At 38.7% G+C, this 23,935-nt stretch overlaps 2 protein-coding genes across 2 annotated transcripts in view; one reads left to right on the forward strand and one right to left on the reverse strand.

Annotated features, from left to right (window-relative positions):
- Nucleotides 1-1,051: 1,051 nt before the first annotated feature.
- Nucleotides 1,052-23,935, forward strand: part of gsg1l (gsg1-like) — a 44,765-nt gene continuing 21,881 nt past the window's right edge. The window contains exon 1 of the mRNA XM_062050293.1: nt 1,052-1,436. Within this exon, the coding sequence (XP_061906277.1) occupies nt 1,148-1,436 (289 nt within the window). The 5' untranslated portion in view covers nt 1,052-1,147. The remainder of the gene's footprint in view (nt 1,437-23,935) is intronic.
- hoatz (HOATZ cilia and flagella associated protein) overlaps nt 11,960-23,935 on the reverse strand; it is an 89,663-nt gene continuing 77,687 nt past the window's right edge. Inside the window, exon 2 of the mRNA XM_062050300.1 lies at nt 11,960-12,036. The gene's annotated coding sequence lies outside the window, so the exon portion shown is untranslated. The remainder of the gene's footprint in view (nt 12,037-23,935) is intronic.

Below are 23,935 nucleotides of genomic sequence, written 5' to 3' on the forward strand. Positions count from 1 at the left end.
TCACACACGCCGCTACGGTATATTAATAAAACATAGCTGCTTACTGTTCTCTTTAGCATACTGTACCGATATTCAATAGCTTGGACCTTATATCCTACTGAAAAGCTCTTTATCTTTTTTCCTTTGTGCGATTGTAAACTACTGAAAGCAGCTTCCTCCATTTTGAAAATGAGGACAGATGCGTCACTCGTGACGTAACGAATTTGACCCGGTGGAAGTTCTAGACATATGCTAAATATTTTGCGAAACGAGTTTGACCCGGTGAAAATTATAGACATGCGATAATAAAATTAATATTTTGAGAAACGAATTTGATCCAGCTTCAATAATGAACCGGCGATAAGGCCAAGCATGCGTTAATTATTTTGAGAAACGAGTTTGACCTGGCAGTAATTCTAGACGTGCGAATAGTATATTCCCTGCGCCAATTCAAGGAAATACGGTATAACTTTCTCCGACTTCCTAGGACGTGTTTTATGCCACTTCTTTTTCTGTCTCATATTGTCCACCAAACTTTTAATGTTGTGCGTGAATGCACAAAGGTGAGTTTTGTTGATGTTATTGACTTGTGTGGAGTGCTAATCAGACATATTTGGTCACTGCATGACTACAAGCTAATCGATGCTAACATGCTATTTAGGCTAGCTATATGTACATATTGCATCATTATGCCTCAATTGTACGTATATTTGAGGTCATTTAGTTTCCTTTAAGTCCTCTTAATTCAATTCATATCTCATGACACACTATCTGTATGTAATATGGCTTTTAATTTTTTGCGGCTCCAGACAGATTTGTTTTTTGTATTTTTGCTCCAATATGGCTCTTTCAACATTTTGGGTTGCCGACCCCTGCACTAGTCAGAAAATATATTTTATAGTAACGTTAATGGAAAAAAACTAAACATTTTACCAGCACAAACGACAGGAAGTGTTACTTCCATATTTGCAAAGACAAGGTCAACTGCACGTGTAAATAGAGAGTGCGTGTCTCTTTGGTGAAGGAAGCGGTGTGCGTGTGCTTGTGACGCACGAGGAGAGAGCGAGAGAGGAAGAGGAGGAGGAGGAGGAAGGAGGAAGGACACGCGCGGGTTGCGTCCTGGCCGCGCCATGCCTGCGCTGCTGCGGCCGTGACGCGCGCTTGGAGCATGAAGACGACGCGCAAGTGTCGCGCCCTGCTGTCCGTGGGCCTGAACCTGGTGGCGCTCTTCTTCTCCACCACCGCCTTCATCACCACCTACTGGTGCGAGGGCACGCAGCGCGTCCCCAAGCCCAACTGCAGCCCGCAGCGGCGCCACAACTGCATCGACTACGGCGTCAACGAGACGGACCAGAGCAAGGTGCACTACAGCTGGGAGACCGGCGACGACCGCTTCCTCTTCCGCCGCTTCCACACCGGCATCTGGTACTCGTGCGAGGAGAACATCCATGGGGCAGGTGGGTGCGTCGCCATGACAACCGCGCGCAAACTTTTCACTGTGCAGGCTGTCAGGTCCACTTGGTGGACAGGTGAGTGGTGCGTTCGAGGAGCGTGGGACAGAAAGTGCAGCTTGGAGTTTTGCGTCACGTTCTTTTTCAAAACTATCTTTTCATGAGGTTTTGTCGTACCTTTGTGATGTTAGTTCTCCCTTATCTTTGCAAATATGAACATCCCACTGCCATTTCTTTGCAAACATGAACATACCACTGCCATTTCTTTGCAAATATGAACATACCACTGCCATTTCTTTGCAAACATGAACATACCACTGCCATTTCTTTGCAAACATGAACATACCACTGCCATTTCTTTGCAAACATGAACATACCACTGCCATTTCTTTGCAAACATGAACATACCACTGCCATTTCTTTGCAAACATGAACATACCACTGCCATTTCTTTGCAAACATGAACATACCACTGCCATTTCTTTGCAAATATGAACATCCCACTGCCATTTCTTTGCAAACATGAACATACCACTGCCATTTCTTTGCAAACATGAACATACCACTGCCATTTCTTTGCAAATATGAACATACCACTGCCATTTCTTTGCAAACATGAACATACCACTGCCATTTCTTTGCAAATATGAACATACCACTGCCATTTCTTTGCAAACATGAACATACCACTGCCATTTCTTTGCAAACATGAACATACCACTGCCATTTCTTTGCAAACATGAACATACCACTGCCATTTCTTTGCAAATATGAACATACCACTGCCATTTCTTTGCAAACATGAACATACCACTGCCATTTCTTTGCAAACATGAACATCCCACTGCCATTTCTTTGCAAACATGAACATACCACTGCCATTTCTTTGCAAACATGAACATACCACTGCCATTTCTTTGCAAACATGAACATACCACTGCCATTTCTTTGCAAATATGAACATACCACTGCCATTTCTTTGCAAATATGAACATACCACTGCCATTTCTTTGCAAATATGAACATACCACTGCCATTTCTTTGCAAACATGAACATACCACTGCCATTTCTTTGCAAACATGAACATACCACTGCCATTTCTTTGCAAATATGAACATCCCACTGCCATTTCTTTGCAAACATGAACATACCACTGCCATTTCTTTGCAAACATGAACATACCACTGCCATTTCTTTGCAAATATGAACATACCACTGCCATTTCTTTGCAAATATGAACATCCCACTGCCATTTCTTTGCAAACATGAACATACCACTGCCATTTCTTTGCAAATATGAACATCCCACTGCCATTTCTTTGCAAACATGAACATACCACTGCCATTTCTTTGCAAACATGAACATACCACTGCCATTTCTTTGCAAACATGAACATACCACTGCCATTTCTTTGCAAACATGAACATACCACTGCCATTTCTTTGCAAACATGAACATACCACTGCCATTTCTTTGCAAACATGAACATACCACTGCCATTTCTTTGCAAATATGAACATACCACTGCCATTTCTTTGCAAATATGAACATACCACTGCCATTTCTTTGCAAATATGAACATACCACTGCCATTTCTTTGCAAATATGAACATACCACTGCCATTTCTTTGCAAACATGAACATACCACTGCCATTTCTTTGCAAACATGAACATACCACTGCCATTTCTTTGCAAATATGAACATACCACTGCCATTTCTTTGCAAATATGAACATACCACTGCCATTTCTTTGTGCTGCATTTTTTTTTGTCTATTACAGTTTTTATTAGAGATGTCCGATAATGGCTTTTTTGCCGATATCCAACTCTTAATTACCGATATCAACCGATACCGATATATACATTCGTGGAATTAACACATTATTATGCCTAATTTTGTTGTGATGCCCCGCTGGATGCATTAAACCAGGGGTGTCCAAAGTGCGGCCCGGGGGCCATTTGCGGCCCGCAGGTGAAGTGAATTAGTGAAGTGAATTACATTTATATAGCGCTTTTTCTCAAGTGACTCAAAGCGCTTTACATTGTGAAACCCAATATCTAAGTTACATTTAAACCAGTGTGGGTGGCACTGGGAGCAGGTGGGTAAAGTGTCTTGCCCAAGGACACGACGGCAGTGACTAGGATGGCGGAAGCGGGGATCGAACCTGCAACCCTCAAGTTGCTGGCACGGCCGCTCTACCAACCGAGCTATACCGCCCCACTTTTTGTCACTTTTTAACGGCCCCACGGCACATTTTAAAAATACGGTTGAAAAAAAATTAAAAACATAAAAAGTGGTATAAAAGAGCGAACAGGTGAAATGTAACAAGAACATGTTGCAATGTTTACTCTAATAACACAAAGCTGCCATGCAGGCGGTTTCTTTCTTTAAAAAATAATAGTGAATCAAAATCAATGTCATTATGAATTATTGACCTATTCAAGGCTCCAATTACGTCACATTGAATATTCCACTTTAAAGTATTTTTTGGGGCAAATGTTGCATATTTTGTGTTTGCCATATAAAAAACTGAGCTGTTTTTTTTTTAAAGAAGGGCCTAAAACGAACAAACAAAAAACATAAACAACAATAAAACTTATAATTGACGGATAGATCTGAAGTTGATCTCGAGACTATTGTGTTAAATGTAAACAGTAAAAAAAACGTATAATTTATTTTGTAACACTTTAATGAGTAGGACCCTTTTGGATCCCCAATAATTTGTGTGTGATTTGTTTTTAAGTGTCATTGCTCAAAAAATAATAATGGTGTTATTGACCTTTTTAAGGCTCCAATTATTATATAATCTCAAATATTCCACTTAAAAATTTTATTGGGTGAAAATATTGCATATTTCGAGTTTTTTCCATAAAAAACATGGTTTTCTTTGACAAAAAGAGCATACAACTTAAATCTTTAAAAATGTTATATTGACAGATAGACCTAATGTTGATCTAGAAATTTAAAACTTCAATAATAATAAAAATAATAATACTGAATAATGACACATTTTTTTGACCAAAACCCTTTGGGGTCCCCAGGATCAAGCCTGAGTGGAGGCCTAAATGTATATTTTTTATACATATATTATATTGGTTTTTAAAATAAATGGCCCCCGCTTGCTTTGATTTTTCAGTGTGCGGCCCTCAGTGGAAAAAGTTTGGACACCCCTGCATTAAACAATGTAACAAGGTTTTCCAAAATAAATCAACTCAAGTTATGGAAAAAATGCCAACATGGCACTGCCATATTTATTATTGAAGTCACAAAGTGCATTCTTTTTTTTTTTAACATGCCTCAAAACAGCAGCTTGGAATTTGGGACATGCTCTCCCCGAGAGAGCATGAGGAGGTTGAGGTGGGCGGGGTTGAGGTGAGGGGGGGGGGTGTATATTGTAGCGTCCCGGAAGAGTTAGAGCTGCAAGGGGTTCTGGGTATTGGTTCTGTTGTGTTTATGTTGTGTTACGGTGCGGATGTTCTCCCGCCCAAATGCAGCTGAGATAGGCTCCAGCACCCCCCGCGACCCCAAAAGGGACAAGCGGTAGAAAATGGATGGATGGATGTTATTAATGTGTTATTATTCATAACTATCCCCCCCATCCCCCACATGGTCAAAATCTCCCCAAACTTGTCCCAAACGTTTGTGCTGCATTTTATTGTTGTTAAACTATTATAATTTTTTAAATGTTATTAACGTTTTATGATTCATAATCAGAACCCCCAACTGTGTCAAAGTGTCCCCTCGTTTCCCCCACTCGTTTGTGCTGGTGTGTGCAGCAAAAATTATTTCTCTAATTATTATAGTTTTTTATGTTATTAACGTGTTATTATTTATAATCAGCCCCCCAACTTTGTCAAAATCCCCCAAAACTTGTCCAAACGTTTGTGCTACGTTTGTGCTATAATTTTTTTGTTTTGTTGAACTAATATAGTTTTTTTGACGTTTTATAGTTTTTATGTTATTAACGTTTTATGACTCATAACCAGTCCCCCTTACCTTGTCAAAATCTCCCCAAACTTGTCCTAACGTTTGTGCTACAATTTTTGTTGTTGTTGAACTAATACCGTTTTTTTTTTTACGTTTTATAGTTTTTATGTTATTAACGTTTTATGACTCATAACCAGAGGTGGGTAGAGTAGCCAGAAATTGTACTCAAGTAAGAGTACTGTTACTTTAGAGAAGTAAAAGTAAGGAGTAGTCACCCAAATATTTACTTGAGTAAAAGTAAAAAGTATGTTGTGAAAAAACTACTCAAGTACTGAGTAACTGATGAGTAACCTGTTCGTTTAATGATGACGGCAACAAATAATGCACAAAAACATAAAAATAGCAATGAGCAAATTCAGAGCCAGGAATATCTCTTAAGCAATTAAAACAATAACATATATTAAATAATAATACATTAACATAAAAAATTAAGGCAAATAGAGCCACAATAACTTAACAGCACCATAGGCTCAGTAGGCAGAGATTACACAGGAAAATAACAAGTTAGCCTTTACGCAAACCATAAACTGATAGGTGTGGGCTGCACTTGATGCACTTCTGATTGGTGTTTGTATGCATACGTGATTGTGTCTGCGTGTGTGTGTGTGTGTGTGTGTGTGTGTGTGTGTGTGTGTGTGTCTGTCTATGAGGCTGCAGTGCGTTAATAAATGTCCCCACACGATGTACATTTGACAGTGATTCATAGCAGGGAAGCTAACATCAGCCTATGGAGACAGCTAAAATATCTACTAACGTTACTTACTGCAATGTGCTTCGTCAAATTTGACGTTGAGTTCATGTAAGGTTAAGCTTGTTGTTGTTTTTCCGCTGAAACTTTTATGTTTCAGCGTCATGTGACTGCTTGGCTCTGTTTGATTGGTGAAACGGAGTCAAACGTCACCAGTGACTGCATTTGATTGGTGAAACGCAGGCATGTGATAGAGCCTACTTTGAAGGTCTGTCTGACAAACCAAAACAAACAAAGCGTGCATTAACAGATCGATAAAAATCAGTAGCGAGTAGCGAGCTGAATGTAGATAAATGGAGCGGAGTAAAAGTAGCGTTTCTTCTCTATAAATATACTCAAGTAAAAGTAAAAGTATGTTGCATTAAAACTACTCTTAGAAGTACAATTTATCCCAAAAGTTACTCAAGTAGATGTAACGGAGTAAAGGTAGCGCGTTACTACCCACCTCTGCTCATAACCTCCCCCTTACCTTGTCAAAATCTCCCCAAACTTGTGCCAAACGTTTGTGCTATAATTTATATTTTGTTGTTGAATTAATAGTTTTTTAAAACATTTTTTTTAACGTTTTATGTTATTAACGTTTTATGATTCATAATAAGCACCCTAACTGTGTCAAAGCTCCCCAACTATTATAGTTTTTATATTATTAACATTTTATAGTTTGTATGTTATTAACGTTTGGGTATGGCGTGGCGCAGTTTGTAGAGTGGCCGTGCCAGCAACCTGAGGGTTCCTGGTTCCATCCCCACCTTCCACCAACCTAGTCACGTCCGTTGTGTCCTTGAGCAAGACACCTCACTTTTATAGTTTGAATGTTATTAATGTGTTATTATTCATAATATTCCCCCAACTTTGTCAAAAATCTCCCCAAACTAGTCCCAAAAGTTTGTGCTACGTTTGTGCTGCATTTTTGTTGTTGTTGAACTTGTATAAATGTTTTATTCTATTCATAATCAGCCCCCCCAAGTTTGTCAAAATCTCCCCAAACGTGTCTCAAATGTTTGTGCTACGTTTGTGCTATAATGTCTTTTTTTTGGTTGAACTAATATAGTTTTTTGAAGTTTTATAGTTTTTATGTTCAATAATAATCATCATAATCAGCACCCCAACTCTGTGAAAGTGTCCCCAAGTTTGCACCACTCGACTGTGCAGCTAAAATGATTTATCTAATTATCATAGTTTTTTATGTTATTAATGTATTATTGTTCATAACCGCACCCCTGCCTTGTCAAAATCTCCCCAAACTCGTTCCCATTCATTTGTTCTGCACATTTTTTGGTCTAATTAGTTTTTATAGTATTAACATTTTATAGTTTGTATGTTGTTAACGTGTTATCATCCATAACCAGCCCCCCCACCTTGTCAAACGTGTCCCATTTGTTTGAGCTATATTTGTGTTGCAAAAAATATGTTTACATTTTTATAGTTTGCTATGTTGGGTGGCTAGTCATGAATAATAACACTTTAATAACACAACATCTATAAAATGTTAGACGAAAAAATGTTGCAGCACAAACGTGCCACAAATGTTTGGAATACGTTTGGGGAGATTTTGACAAAGTTAGGTGACTGGTTATGAATAATAACAAGTTAATATTAAAATATCTACAATAAAATTAAATATTTTGCAGCACAAACGAATGGGACAAGTTTGGGGAGATTCTAACAAGGTGGGAGAGAAAGGATTGGATGACATCACTAGTCAGAAAATGTATTTTAGAATAACTTAAAAACAGTAACGGCACAAACAAACATTTTACAGCACAAAGAAGCACAAAGAAATAGTAATGTCATTTTCATATTTGCAATGATAGTGGGGTGGGGTGTAGGAGGGGGAGCAACGTCACACAGGTGCTTTGTCATCATGTGGGAGCTCCATGTAGCGAGTGGGTCACTCCATGTTGATTGCTACGACGCAGACTTGGGCCACATTTTGGACCGGCACCAAAGTACACTTTGGTAGATTGCCACCTCCTCCGTACTTTTGTCACAATGATTCATGCATTATTCAGAGAGAGCTTTAAGGAAAATGTCAAACTGGCTCAGCCCGCAAGCGTAACCCAAAAGTCCAGTTTGGATCTGCAGCCTGAGACGTTTCGTCTTTTTGTGCGACGAGACCAAGGTCTGTGTTGATAGACAACCCTCTGATGCTGATGCTGAGACTGTGAGCCAGTAAACAAACAGCTGGGCAAGACACACTTAAAGGGGAACTGCACTTTTTGATTATTATTTTGCCTATCATTCAAAATCCTTATGTAAGACAAGAACACATGTTTTTTCTTTTTTCAACGCATTCTAAGTCATAAATAAACACTAGCAAGAGTCAGCTAACAATGTAGCCAATCGGAGTACACTATTTTGCCCATAAAGCCCTTGAAAAAACATCCAAAAAGCACCAACAATACTCAATTTACATATCATGACCTGAATATTACTCCAGTATTAGCGATATTGTTATTATAAGTGCTAACGCAGACTAAATATTTTTGATCACAGAGCGCTAACTTTTTATGCTGCTGAAATGACATATTGAGCTGCTGCATCGCCTCTGAGTTGGTGAAAGTTAATTCTAGATTATAAACCATGCCTCTCACCTGGATAGTAGAAGGTTGTGGACATAAACCGAGAAGTTAGTCAACTTTGACATCCGGAAATGGCGAGAAAGACACAATAAGACGCTCGTTTGCGGCAGTTTATTTTGAGCCTTCACGAGGATTATGATGAATTCTTCATCTAAACGGGAAGATATAAACATCCTGTCAGTTGGCATCCTATTGAGAGCAGACATTGTACAGTAAGTGATTGTTTTATTATGTTTGTTGTCTCTCATGAAGTCTGCCATGATTAGTAGTGTTGTTGTTGTTGAACGAAACGCGAACATTGTGATGCGTTTGTGAAATGAATACGCCGCCGTATGCTTAAAATGAGCAAAGTACGTAAATATTACATGTTATTATGAATATTACTACATTACATATATACTTATAGCATGTGTATGAAACCATAATGGAGGTGTTTGGATGTTTGTTAGAGCGCTTTATTTGCGGAATAGAGAAACTCCCATTGGCTCCATTGTTAGCTGACTTCTGCTAGTGTTTATTTAATAGTTAGAATGCATAAAAAATATATGTGTTCTTGTTTCACATAAGGATAGTGAATAATAGGCAAAATAAAAATAAAAATTGCATTTCCCCTTTAAAGTGTGTGTGAGTGAGTGCATGTGTGTGCATGTGCGTGTGTGTGTGTGTGTGTGTGTTTGTTTGAGAGATTGATAAATCAACGCTATATGTCCAAATAAAAATTTGGATTACAACATTTTTTGACTTTTTAGATTATGTAAAACGATTTTTATATTTTTGAAATCAAACCTGTATTTAATTTGATGCATGTTCTGTGCTACAAATTTGTGAGAAAGAAATAGTTCAATAATTTATTCTTATGAGCAAAATAACACATTTACCATAACTATTAAAGCATACATTTTCAACCATAACCATAATTGCCTTACTAACGCACCACATGGGACAGTAAGAATGTTCAGGGAAATTTGATATTATATTCTTAGCAGTGACAGAGCAGGAAGGGGCTAGAAATACGTTTGCGGTAAAATTTCATATGAAGCGCCCTTCACGCTAAATCGGGCCCCCCACGGATCACGGGGCCCTACGCATAGCGCTTATTCTGCGTTTTGATTGTTTTTACAAATTTCAGACATACACAATAAGGAAGTCCCTTAAGATACAATCTAAAGGTCCCTTAAAAGTAGTCAAAGTAAAACGTGATAATATAACGACGTTACTAACGCCGTTACTTTTCCTATACGAGTAATCTAATTACTTTTATGTATGTTACAGCGCCGTTAGCGACATGTTTGATGTAACATGGTACGCTACTTTTAATGTGGTTCAATGTCAACAAGGCAGCGTCAGAAGCACAGCAAATTCAAAGCAGGAAGTAACTTTTTGATAAAGCAACAACCAGCACCACACTAAAATGAAATTAGTATTAAATAGAAGAAGGCAACATTACACAGCAAACAACATGTAAGTACTGTTGCGTCTGACCAGTCTTCCTCTCACGGAATTAAAGTCACTGGTCAATCCCAAATTCTTTCAGATGACTTATACGTTGAGTAAGAAGGACCATCAAGACAGAATAGGAATATTATCAAGTTTTACTAAAGCTTTAGGAGACCAGTCCTTACAAATGCGCTAATACCAGCATCCAGAAGTGGTCTGAAAATCAAACAGGAAGAGACAACTTATTGAATATGAAAACAGCCCCCACCCTGCCCAGAAAGGAATACAGCCTCTTTGTTCTAATACTGATAAGGTAAAAAGGGAGTATGCTATACTCCCACATTCCAACCCTTCAAGGTAAAGCACAAAGTTTACTTGCGGACATAAGATAAAAGCAAAAAGAGTACCCATGGGAAAATATTAGCTGCTTTAAACATGACTATGAATAAAGAAATAACTCTTAAAACTATATGCATTCTCCACAGTACACACACACACACACACACACACACACACACACACACACACACACACACACACACACACACACACACACACACACACACACACACACACACACACACACACACACACACACACACACACACACTACTACTACTACGTGGGAATAATGAACAACAAATTAATGACTGAAGTGACAAGCTTGCAATCCTACAATACCTCGTTTGTGGACAAGGAGAGTACAGCCATGGAAGCACATTCAATCTCTTTATTAACTAACGCTAACAAAATCCAGTGAAATATTTAACAAAGCTGCTGTCACTGCCTGCAAACTAAGAGTCTGAGCTAACAAACACAACTGAACTAATGCTGCTCTGTCTGGCCGCTGACATCACAAGTCACTTAGCAACTTTCAGTTCAGTTCAGTTCAGTTTCAGTTTATTTGGAACATGCATACGATACATTGTAATGCATCACACATTTCCAGATGTTTCATTACAGCACGTCCGAAAAAGGAGTAGGAAGAAGCAGAGCTTATTTAATCCAACCCCCTTTCATACCATAGCAATTTCATTCAATTACCTTGTTCTCTGTAACAGAACAGTGAACAAATAAATAATAAATAAATAATATACCATAGTAAGCGAACAAATATTAAATACATAAATAATCTTTGTCTCAATAAAAAAAAAGAGGAAAAAAAAAAGGGTGTTCATAATTCTTGTTCTGTGTACTTTGTGTACACTTGTAATTTGAACAGTCTCTTGAACTGAATCAGATTGGTGCTTGGTTTGATTTCTTTGGTTAATCCATTCCATAATTTAATCCCACATACTGATATGCTTAAGGTTTTAAGTGTTGTACGAGCATACAAATGTTTTAAAGGCACTTTTAAGGGCACAACTCTGCTTTCATGAAACGTCTCAACTGCATTATGCTAGACAGTTAAAGTTTTTTTTTAAAGTAGCGCAGTAATTATATCCCTTTGTAATTAACTAAATTTTTTAAAAGTAATTCTGTTTTTAATTCAATGATTTGTAACAAGTAACTATCCCCATAATTAACTACAATCCAATACTCAGTACTTGAGTAGTTTTTAAAAATGAATACTTTCTCTTACTCAAGTACTTATCCAAATGACTAGAAACCGTACTCTTACTTAATTACAGTTTTTAGCTACTCCACCCACCTGTGTATTCCTGCGTGAGCACAAGAGCAGGACACATAAGTCACATGACCCTGTGGGAGTCTCACGAAGCTTAGACATAAGACATCCACAACCAATCGAGGATGATTAAACGAGACTTACGTCCTTTTAACGCCTCCCCCATGCTGGGTTCAATACAAGATGATCACCTGGAGGCCCGTCTGGCGTCCCACGGGAGCCTAGAGACGAGGGACACAAGTTCAGATAAGACCTGAGAATTGATTGGTCGGCTGATCTCACGGACACTAACTGCTTCATCGGCCAATAATTCACTTTTGCCTTCCGTCTTCAGCCGAGTAAAAACCTTTCCTCTCTTCTCCCAGGTGACATTTCATCATCATGGAGTTATTCAACATTCTGAGAGCAGGAACCAAAATATTCATAACAGCTTTCAGCATAATATTCATATTCATCAGTACCTCTCTTGCAGATCCGATATCAGAGAACAAGTATGTGATGATATCAGCTTGCGTGTAAATGTGTGATATCATGTGCGATACAAGCAGTCCTGCAGCGTGTTTACTTGTGCAAAGATGGACGGCCAGCTAACATCTAAATGTCCTCCGATAAGCACACAATTTCTTCTATTTTAGTCAAGTCATTTACAAAAGGTAACCAATTGTAGGCTACAGGTCAGGGCCGGCTCGTGGCATAGGCCGTATAGGCAAATGCTAAGGGCGCTGTCCATCAGGGGGCGCCACGCCAGTGCCACAAATGTTGGAGAAAAAAAAAAAAGAAAAAAAAATTGGTACTATTATTTCTAAATACAAAAAATAATCCCACGTTAATTAAAATGCAAAGTAAAGCCTATTTAATAGAAATATTATTTGTTACAACATTACGCCCCCCCCCCCAGCACGGTGCGCCCCCTCCCTTCCCGTATCATGACTCTTTTTGGACGTCACCACATCAAAAAATCAACACAGGATGTCAAAACGGCCAAAACTGTCAGGTGCCCAGGGAAGAAAAAACAGAAAAGAAGAGGAGGCGAAACGAGAAAAAGACAGAGGTAGCAGGTAGGTTAGCCTACATGAAATTATTTGTCTGTTAAAGAATGTGATAGTAACCTGGCTTTTTAGCATTCATTTAATGTTACATGATTCGGCAATTGCTAATCAATAAATAGCTAGTTCTGTTTTAACGTCGGGTTAATATTGTGGAGGGGGCTAAATTGTTATGGAAAATAATAATGTAACGTTAGGTAATTACAGTACTCCCACCTTACATTCCTCAGGGACATTTGTATTAGATCTTTTAAGCAGGTGTTTTTTGTTTACATTGTTATTGCCTTCTGGTTAGCTAATGTTTGCCCTGCAGGTAATAGTCACTTTTCCACCCCTTTATATATTAGGTATAGTTGTAAGCCTAGTTGTTAAAGTGCACATCATTAATGTTAATTAAGCAATATCACATGAGAGGGAATGCTGTTTTTTAATTTGAGCACTGCTGTGATTCGGTTAAAGATAATCATAACATAACATTCTCATATAATATGTTAATTTGCTTTCTTTAAGTAAAAAAAAAGGTAAAAGACAAAGCTATTCGGTTTCTTGTGAGTATATACACTTCATTGCCGATGTGGGGGGGCGCCACCTAAAATATTGCCTAGGGCGCCAGATTGGTTAGGGCCAGGCCTGCTATAGGTTACTAAGAACTGGCATCTACACAACAGCTAAGCACACAATAGCACACAAGCTAGACATACGTAATACTAACTGAACAATATTGCAGTGTAAAACAGCACGTTTGCCAATATAAAAAATTATTAAATAATTCCATCAATCCTACCATCTTCTTCCGCTTATCCAAGGTTGGGTCTCAGGGGTAGTAACCTAAGCAAAGAAGCCCAGACTTCCCTCTACCCAACCACTTCGTCCAAATAGAAGCGATATTTCAAAAATTTTGATAAAGTACATTTGCGACTTGTAGGTGTCTCCATTAAAGGATGTTTTGCGTCATCCACACACACACAGATATATATATATATATATATATATATATATATATATATATATATATATATATATATATATATATATATATATATATATATATATATATATATATATATATATATATATATATATATATATATATATATATATATATATATATATATATATATATACACACGTTAGGTCAGGAAAAAACACAGAGACTATATCATCCCTACAAGCCTGTTTCGCAGGTTTCCCTGCTCGTCTGGGATTTTATAATGTCGTTATACTGACGTTTACCCAAAAACCCTTTTTTCTAAACGCCACCAAACAGTCCCCCCCTGAAACCAGAACTTGTAGTCCTGTTGGCCTTTTTCTTCAGAATAAGGTTACATTTCTACCAAGTCATTATCTCTCCAGTGCTATATCCTGCAAGTATATATGTGTATATTTACAATAAAATGCTTCTCTATTCTATATAATGTTAATAATTTTACTGCACTGCTGTTTTGAACACTTGTAAACGATAGAGACCCTAACGTAATTACGGATTATAATACTAACTGGTTCGTTGCCAAACACAGTACACAATGATCCAATTAAATGTATTTTTTTGGAAGATCCTTCTTTATTTTGCCGGTGGACGGCGATGCTCTTGCCTCACATTAGAAGGCTAAGCTAGCTACACAACAAATCGTATTATTCACACATTTTTAACCTACTGGTATTACTTACCGTTTCGTTGTCTCCTCCATTGCCATTAAAAGTATAAATTTTTTTGTAAAATCCATCATTTTGAGAAGGTGGTTGAAGTGGGGCTAATTTTTGTACACACTGGAAGCAACTTCTTCACAGTTGAAGGCACTTTGCCACAAATCATTCGCCGGTTTGACATCTATTTAAATAGACTGAGTCACGCAAGGATGTTTGGGTAAATAACTACCATATATGGTTAATACGCTGATGGCAAAAACGTCACAAAAAGGAGCAAATTCCAAACGGACCGTTTGGAGGAAGTGTGAAGGAAGGCAAGATTGTTTTATAAATATCTCAATTTGATTTCACATTTTTGGGACTTATGCAGATCCCAAATACGCATAAGCAGGTACCATCAGGTAAACAAAGTTGGTGTTGCATAACAGGGCCGCGTTAATGTATTTTATGACCGACGTGTTTTTTTAATGTTTCCCTTTTTTTTTCATGTTTTTTATCCTTATGTTTTGTGGACTTTTTGGTGTATCCTATCAGAGGGTGTACCTAAAGAAGTGGGTGCACGTTGTCTTCTACGGTCAAAGATACAAAAATGCCTGAGTGACATGCAGTGATTAAACCGCTGAACGCTCTTTTGGGGATGAGCTGATGTTTTATTTTTTTTCCGTGTCAAAGCGACACGACGATGCGTGAATGCTGATGTCTTCCGTTACTTGGCCCTGGCGACAGGCTTCAGATGAGCCTCCTCACGCTCTTAATTACATTTCAGATTCATGTCCTAATCAGATGCCGCCTCGCCGTAAACGTGTTTTTATTGCAGCCCGCTGCCCCGCTCACCTGTTTTCACTTTTTGTTTCTGCATTAACCTTGGAGATGACGGATGGCTGCTCGGTCTGATGAGCTTCATCGCACCGCTCCAACACTTTCTTGTTATGGTTCTCACACACAGTAGCTCCAGTCTACACACTAGGGGAGTCAACAACAACAAAAAAGATTTTTGAATTTGCGATTCTCCCCTGTAACGATTATTTTTCGTTTAAAAAAAAAAAAAATTCTAAACTTTTTTAATTTTTTTTATCTGTCCTGTCCAGCCATTCAGGCAAATCATATTGTTGATGAAGATGATCTACATTTGCTGTACATATTTACTTTAAAAAAGAGAAGTGTTGGCTACTTGACTTTAGTAAATGTTTGGGTAGAAAATTATTAAACAAAAACAGTTTTCTTTTAAGTAATATAAAAAATTATCAGAGCTGTTATCTATTTTATGTAAGAATGTAGTTATTTATAGAACTGGCACTAATTGCTATTAAAAAAGTATACATTTGGATCGAGAATCAATTCTGAATCGAATTGTTACCCCTGAGAATCGAATCGAATCACAGTCCTACTACACACCGATGGTTATTAGGCTTTCTACCGCGTCAATGTTTACAAAAGTACTGCATCTTCCCAAACTCTACAGGTGGAGGGTTCAAAAACTGAATATTGCAGATATAGAAATAAATGATGGGTAACACTTTAGTATGGGGAACATATTCACCATTAATTAGTTGCTTATTAACATGCAAATTAGTAACATATTGCCTCTTAATTAGTCATTATTAAGTACTTATTAATGCCTTATTCTGCATGGCCTTATTATATAACCAGTAAGCCATTAAAGGCCTACTGATATGATTTTTTTTTATTTAAATGGGGATAGCAGATCCATTCTATGTGTCATACTTGATCATTTCGCGATATTGCCATATTTTTGCTGAAAAGATTTAGTATAGAACAACGACGATAAAGTTCGCAACTTTTGGTCTCTGATAAAAAAAAAAGCCTTGCCCGTACCGGAAGTAGCATGACGTCACCGGAGGAAGGGCTGCTCACATTTCCCCATTGTTTACACCAGCAGCGAGAGCGATTCGGACCGAGAAAGCGACGATTACCCCATTAATTTAAGCGAGGATGAAAGATTTGTGGATGAGGAACGTGAGAGTGAAGGACTAGAGTGCAGTGCAGGACGTATCTTTTTTCGCTCTGACCGTAACTTAGGTACAAGGGTTCATTGGATTCCACACTTTCTCCTTTTTCTATTGTGGACCACGGATTTGTATTTTAAACTACCTCGGATACTATATCCTCTTGAAAATGAGAGTCGAGAACGCGAAATGGACATTCACAGTGACTTTTATCTCCACGACAATACATCAGTGAAGCACTTTAGCTACGGAGCTAACGTGATAGCATCGGGCTTAACTGCATATAGAAACAAAACAAATACGCCCCTGACTGGAAGGATAGACAGAAGATCAACAATACTACCAAACTCTGGACCTGTAACTACACGGTTAATGCTTTCCAGCCTGGCGAAGCTTAGCAATGCTGTTGCTAACGATGCCATTGAAGCTAACTTAGCTAGGGAACCTCGACAGAGCTATGCTAAAAACATTAGCTCTGCACCTACGCCAGCTCTCATCTGCTCATCACGACCCGTGCTCACCTGCGTTCCAGCGATCGACGGTACGACGAAGGACTTCACCCGATCACCGATGCGGTCGGCGGCCCGGAGACGGAAGAAGTCAACGTGAGGTCGTTCGGCTAGCGCGTCTGCTATCCTCAAAATCCTCCTGGTTGTGTTGCTGTAGTCCGCCGCTAATACACCGATCCCACCTACAACTTTCTTCTTTGCAGTCTCCATTGTTCATTAAACAAATTGCAAAAGATTCACCAACGCAGATGTCCAGAATACTGTGGAATTTTGAGATGAAAACAGAGCTTTTTGTATTGGATTCAATGGGCTCCGAATACCGCTTCAACAGTTGACGTCACGCGCAAATGTCATCATATCGAAACGTTTTCAGCCCGAAGTTTGCCGGGAAATTTAAAATTGCACTTTATAAGTTAACCCGGCCGTATTGGCATGTGTTGCAATGTTAAGATTTCATCATTGATATATAAACTAAGTCTTCCCTCAATAACCTCAGAATGATTGCTTATTAGTAACCCTAACCCTAACCCTAACCCTTATATGTTCCCCTAGTGTCCAAATAACTCTAAATTAAGTCTTTAATTTACCATACCGTACCATAGAACAGTAGAGTGAACCCTCTTGTCTCTTTTCTCTGTGGGTAGAGGCGTAGCCGCTAGCATATCAATCAATCAATCAATCAATCAATCAATCAATCAATCAATCAATCAAAGTTTATTTATATAGCCCTTAATCACAACTAACTAAAAACTCAACCCAATGGGATATAATGAGAAACACACACAGAAGCCCAGCCTCGTAACGTAAATGTTCGGGGAACATTTTCCCACATTTGAGCAAAATGGAACGCCTTAGAACCTATGTGTCATCCGGCCCGCGAATGAATGATCTATGGCCCCGGGGATAAATAAATAAATGATAAATGGGTTATACTTGTATAGCGCTTTTCTACCTTCAAGGTACTCAAAGCGCTTTGACAGTATTTCCACATTCACCCATTCACACACACATTCACACACTGATGGCGGGAGCTGCCATGCAAGGCGCTAACCAGCAGCCATCAGGAGCAAGGTTGAAGTGTCTTGCCTAAGGACACAACGGACGTGACTAAGATGGTAGAAGGTGGGGATTGAACCCCAGTAACCAGCAACCCTCCGATTGCTGGCACGGCCACTCTACCAACTTCGCCACGCCGCTCCGGGATGATATTTGATTAGTATTAGGACCGGCCCACAGGCCACAGCCGCCTGCTGCTGTTTTGCACGCACCAATACTCCATCAGTGTTGGCGCTAGGAATTTTCAAAATGGGGTACCAGGGACCCCATCAAGTCATAAAAATGGGGTCTCGCAGGACATTTTTGGGGTCCCACTTTTTTGTAACCGTTTTGAAAACAAATGATAAATGTATGCATTATCCTGTTATATCTCACATTCTATATTGTATTTTGGAAAAAGGTTGTCATAAACATTACTTAATCCATTATAAAAAATAATACAAAATCTTTTTTTTTTTAATGCATATGTAAATGTATTCAGTTATAAACACTTTCTTCTTACCCTCATGGATCTAAACTTTACTGCTGCCGGTATTTTTTTCTATATTTTTATTGTAATATTTTCAGAATGTGTTTGTTCTATTTTTGGTCAAAGTAAGACAAATAAAACAATCTGAAGTTGTCTTTATTTTGTAGTTTTAATGCCATGATTTAAATAGTCCGGCCCGCGTGTGCACAGATTTTCCTAATAAGCAAAAATGAGTTTGACACTCCTGCCTTAGATGTTGCTAGCTTCTGCCTTGGTTTTGCTCGAAGAAGGTAAAAACAATGATCTCACTTTGTTTCTTATATATACACACACATATTATTCTCACTAGTTTTAATGGTGTCAGGATGTACCTGGTGCGGAGCAAGTGTGGACAAGAATGTGTGTGTGCTCAACACTTACGCCAAGTTAACTTTCGGTTTCGATCCCCGCCAATGGACAAAAAGCATGCGAGGAGAGCGACCGTTTTCATAGAAGGCTCCGGACTTCAGACAGCTCGGTCCCTTCTCCAAGGCCATTATTGCTATTGTTTGTACTCATGGTTTTGTACAGAATCAATTGTACATTTTCAGTTCTAGTCACCTCTTTTTATTTAGAAAAAAAAGAATCTCGGAGGACTCTTCCCCGCAAAAGGGAGGTTCCCAATAATAAGCGTAAGGTAATGTAGTAGAAAGGATCCGGATTACCCAACTAATACTAATATAATAACTAACTAATAAACAAACAAACCCTTGGTGGAGAAAATTAATATAGTTGTACATGCGAAAAGAGTGTGAAATCCATATATATTTACAAACTTAATTGGTTCATGAACAGGGTTCGTAAATTGAAAAGTTCCTAGAGTAAAGCCAAATTCTCCATAGGAAACCATGTAAATATGAATAATTGGTTCCAGTCTTGACATTTTACATAACATAAAGACAAACATAACAAGGAGGGGATGGATCAACCTTCTCTTTAACAAGCCAAAACAACAACGGCCACCTAAACTCTCCTGCATGCGCTGCTCTGCCAACACATGTGCGGAAGTCCCTTTGGTGCCCTCACGAACGAGCAAAAATCACAACAATCCTTAACGTTAACAAACATATTGCTGTAATGGTAAACATTTTTAAAAAAAAGAGTAAAGTCCACTTGCATTAACATCGCAAAAGGAGGAGCTGATGAGAAAGGAGCAGACAGACAAAGGGGGAGAAGGGAGGGATTGGGGCCGTCGCTAAACAAGAGGTTGTGTCTTCTCCTCCGCTGTTAAATAAGTCTGCTTTGGCATATTTTCCCAAAAAAGTCGTGTCTCATCACAATTAAAACTTGCTGTGGTACGAAGCCTGCTTCGTTGATTCTTCAATACTTTTGAGCGCCATTAAAGTACACCCGGAAATAGTCTTTTTTTTTTTTGTATTCCACAGCGATTCCCTCCTCTTTTCCACACTGGTCTGTCAAATTTTTGGGACTCTTATTGAGTGAGCAAAATGGACAAATGGACATTTATTTATTTTCCAGACAATAGGGCACACCGGATTATAAGGCGCACTGCCGATGAGCAGGTCTAGTCAGGTCTATTTTCATACAAAAGGCGCACCGGATTATAGGGCGCAACAAAGGGGTCATTTATTTATTTTTTTCCTAAATGTAAAACCCTTCCTTGTGGTCTACATAACATGTGATGGTGGTTCTTTGGTCAAAATGTTGCATAGATTATGTTTTACAGATCATCTTCAAGCCGCTTTCTGACAGTCGCGTCAGGATGCGCCGTTTTGTGGGCGGCCTTATTTACGTGGCTCACCTTCGGCAGCGTCTTCTCCCCGTCATCTTTGTTGTAGCGGTGTAGCGTGCAAGGACGGGAGTGGAAGAAGTGTCAAAAGGTAGAGCTAACTGTTTTAATGACATTCAGACTTTACTTCAATCAATAACGGAGCAGCATCTCCTCATCCGTGGCTCACTAGTGCAATAACAACGCCGGAAATGTGTCCCGTGAAAAACCGTCCGACCGGAAACTCTCTAATAACTAAAGTTACTTGGGTGAATAATGTAAACTCACCACACCGGTATGTTTTAGCACTTTCATGGGGAGTTTATGGACAGATATAAGTAAGAACTTTACACTACTTTATATTAGAAATGGCAACAGCAGATAATGAATGTCCCATAACAAGAAGATAGAGACAAAGAAGAAGCTTATCAACTACGGTGTCGACACGGGCTACAATGGCGGACGTGTGCACATTTTCAGGACTCAAGCAGATCCCAAATACAGATCAGCAGGTACCAGAAGGTAAGAAAAGTTGCTTTTGCATAATATTGCAAAACAAGACGCCAGATAATATGTCTGACCTTCACACCATAATAATACTCGTATGTTGAAGCACAGCGGTGTGGCTTTATAGCTTACCAAAGTCGTACTAAAACATTTTGATAGATTTTTGAGCGCTGTGTGTAATGTTCTATATTTTCAATGGAACATATACAATTTTGGTGTTGTTCACTTGAGTCATATTGCCATCATATTGCAGTCTACACATATCTCTTATGTGTGACTTCCATCTGCTGGTCACACTTATCATTTCACCATGTATCAAATAAAATGGCTTCGAGGTGGGTAAGCACAACCAAAATTATAACCGTACATTAGGCGCACCGGGTTATAAGGCGCACTGTCGAGTTTTGAGAAAATGAAAGTATTTCAAGTGTGCCGCCTTATAGTCCAAAAAATACAGTATATTTAGAATTTCTTATAACGGACATTATAGAAGCTAATATTATTTTTTACATCCGTGTGTAGTATTCTATATTTTTAATGGACCATATACAATTTTGGTGTTGTTCACTTGAGTCATATTGCCATCATATTGCAGTCTACACGTGTCTCTTATGTGTGACTGCCATCTACGGGTCACACTTATCATTTCCCCATGTACCAAATAAAATGGCTTCGAGGTCGTTAAGCACAATCAAAATGATTCCGTACATTAGGCGCAAGGGGTTATAAGGCGCACTGTTGAGTTTTGAGAAAATGAAAGGATTTTAAGTGTGCCGCCTTATAGTCCAAAAAATACGATATTCAGAAGTTCTAATAACAGACATTATAGAAGCTAATATTATTGTTTACATCCGTGTGTAATATTCTATATTTTCAATGGAACATATACAATTTTGGTGTCGTTCACTTGAGTCATATTGCCATCATATTGCAGTCTACACGTATCTCTTATGTGTGACTGCCATCTATGGTCACACTTATCATTTCCCCATGTACCAAATAAAATGGCTTCGAGGTCGGTAAGCACAACCAAAATGATTCCATACATTAGGCGCAACGGATTATAAGGCGCACTGTCGAGTTTTTGAGAAAATTAAAGGATTTTAAGTGCGCCGCCTTATACCGTATTTCCTTGAATTGGCGCCGGGAATATAGTATTCGCCTGCCTAGAATTACAGCCGGGTCAAACTCGTTTCGCAAAATAATTAGCGCATGCTTGGCACTTCCGCCGGGTCAAATATGAGTCATTAAATGACTCCCGCCTCCAGGTGGTGGAGGGCGCTAGTGATCCTTCTTGCGACTACCAGTACTGCAGGAGACAGGTACTGCAGAAGAAGACAACAAGCAGCAAGCATGCAGCAATTGTTTGCTTGCACTTTTAACATGGAGGATTACATATCTAAAATAAAACCGTTTTCTAAACTGGACTTTCAATCGAAGCAGGAGGTAATAATTAAAGGAATATCTCCAGAGACTTTTAAAATTGAAGAAAGATGAGAAAGACTGCCTTTGATCAGAAGCAGCTGCACATGGACCCATCTACAAGTAAAGGTAAGATCATAATAACGTTTTTTTTATTAAATGTGTTTTTCATGATAAGGTATGCGCCGGAGTGAGAAGAGGTTTTAAAATAATTAGCGCATGCTTGCTCATTCCGCATGGTTTTGGTAACCGCAGGAGTGAGAAGAGGTTTTAAATTAATTAGCGCCCCTGCGGCTATTCAAGGAAATACGGTAGTCCGAAAAATAAGGTAATCATAAGTGCTAATAACGGATGTTATTTGAAGCTAATATTATTTTTTACATCCAGGGCGGCCATCTTTGAAGTCAACTCGGGGGGTGATGAGAATGCTCCCACTTTCCGAGTAGGAAATCCGACCTGCAGATGCATTACATTTTTAATTGACGCCTTGTGCAGAATTGGCTATTTTTGGAATTCCACCAAACTATCCAAAAATTAAGCAGACTTTTAGGAATAGTATCGCCTTTGCATCATTAATAGCTCGTAGAAGGATTTTATTGGAGTGGAAATCACAGTTTGCCCCCAAGGCCTCCCTATGGCTTAAGGACCTCATGATTTTCTTAGATTTAGAGAAAATTAAATATAATCTGAGGGGTACGCCAAAACAATTTGACTTGACCTGGGGCTGCATAATTAGTTACATAGCTAAATTAAAGACACTATAGGATAAATGTGACACTCACTGTTGACAATGAACCCTTTCACTTACCTCAACTCTTTTTTCTTTGTTGTTGTTGTTTTTTATTCAGTGACACTTTTCTGTATGTTTGAGATTAGAGATGTCCGATAATATCGGCCGATAAATGCTTTAAAATGTAATATCGGAAATGATCGGTATCGGTTTCAAAATTATCAGTATCGGTTTCAAAAAGTAAAATGTATTACTTTTTAAAACGCCACTGTGTACACGGACGTAGGGAGAAGTACAGAGCGCCAAAAAACCTTAAAGGCACTGCCTTTGCGTGCCGGCCCAGTCACATAATATCTACGGCTTTTCACACACACAAGTGAATGCAAGGCATACTTGGTCAACAGCCATACAGGTCACACTGAGGGGGGGCCGTATAAACAACTCTAACACTGTTACAAATATGCGCCACATTGTGAACCCACACCAAACAAGAATGACAAACACATTTCGGGAGAACATCCGCACCGTAACACAACATAAACACAACACAACAAATACCCAGAACCCCTTGCAGCACTAACTCTCCCCCCGCTACCTCCTACCCCCTCTCTCAGGGAGAGCATGTCCCAAATTCCAAGCTGCTGTTTTGAGGCATGTTAAAAAAAATAATGCACTTTGAGACTTCAATAATAAATATGGCAGTGCCATGTTGGCATTTTTTTCCATAACTTGAGTTGATTTATTTTGGAAAACCTTGTTACATTGTTTAATGCATCCAGCGGGGCATCACATCAAAATTAGGAATAATAATGTGTTAATTCCACGACTTTATATATCGGTATCGGTTGATATCGGTAATTAAGAGTTGGACAATATCGGAATATCGGATATCGGCAAAAAAGCCATTATCGGACATCTCTAATGTTTATCAATAATCCTAGAAAAAGTGTAAAAAAAAAAAAGATTGTATTTGGGTTCCATTGATGTTCATTCTTCTTT

Source organism: Entelurus aequoreus, linkage group LG06, assembly GCF_033978785.1.
Source record: "Entelurus aequoreus isolate RoL-2023_Sb linkage group LG06, RoL_Eaeq_v1.1, whole genome shotgun sequence".
Taxonomy (NCBI): domain Eukaryota; kingdom Metazoa; phylum Chordata; class Actinopteri; order Syngnathiformes; family Syngnathidae; genus Entelurus; species Entelurus aequoreus.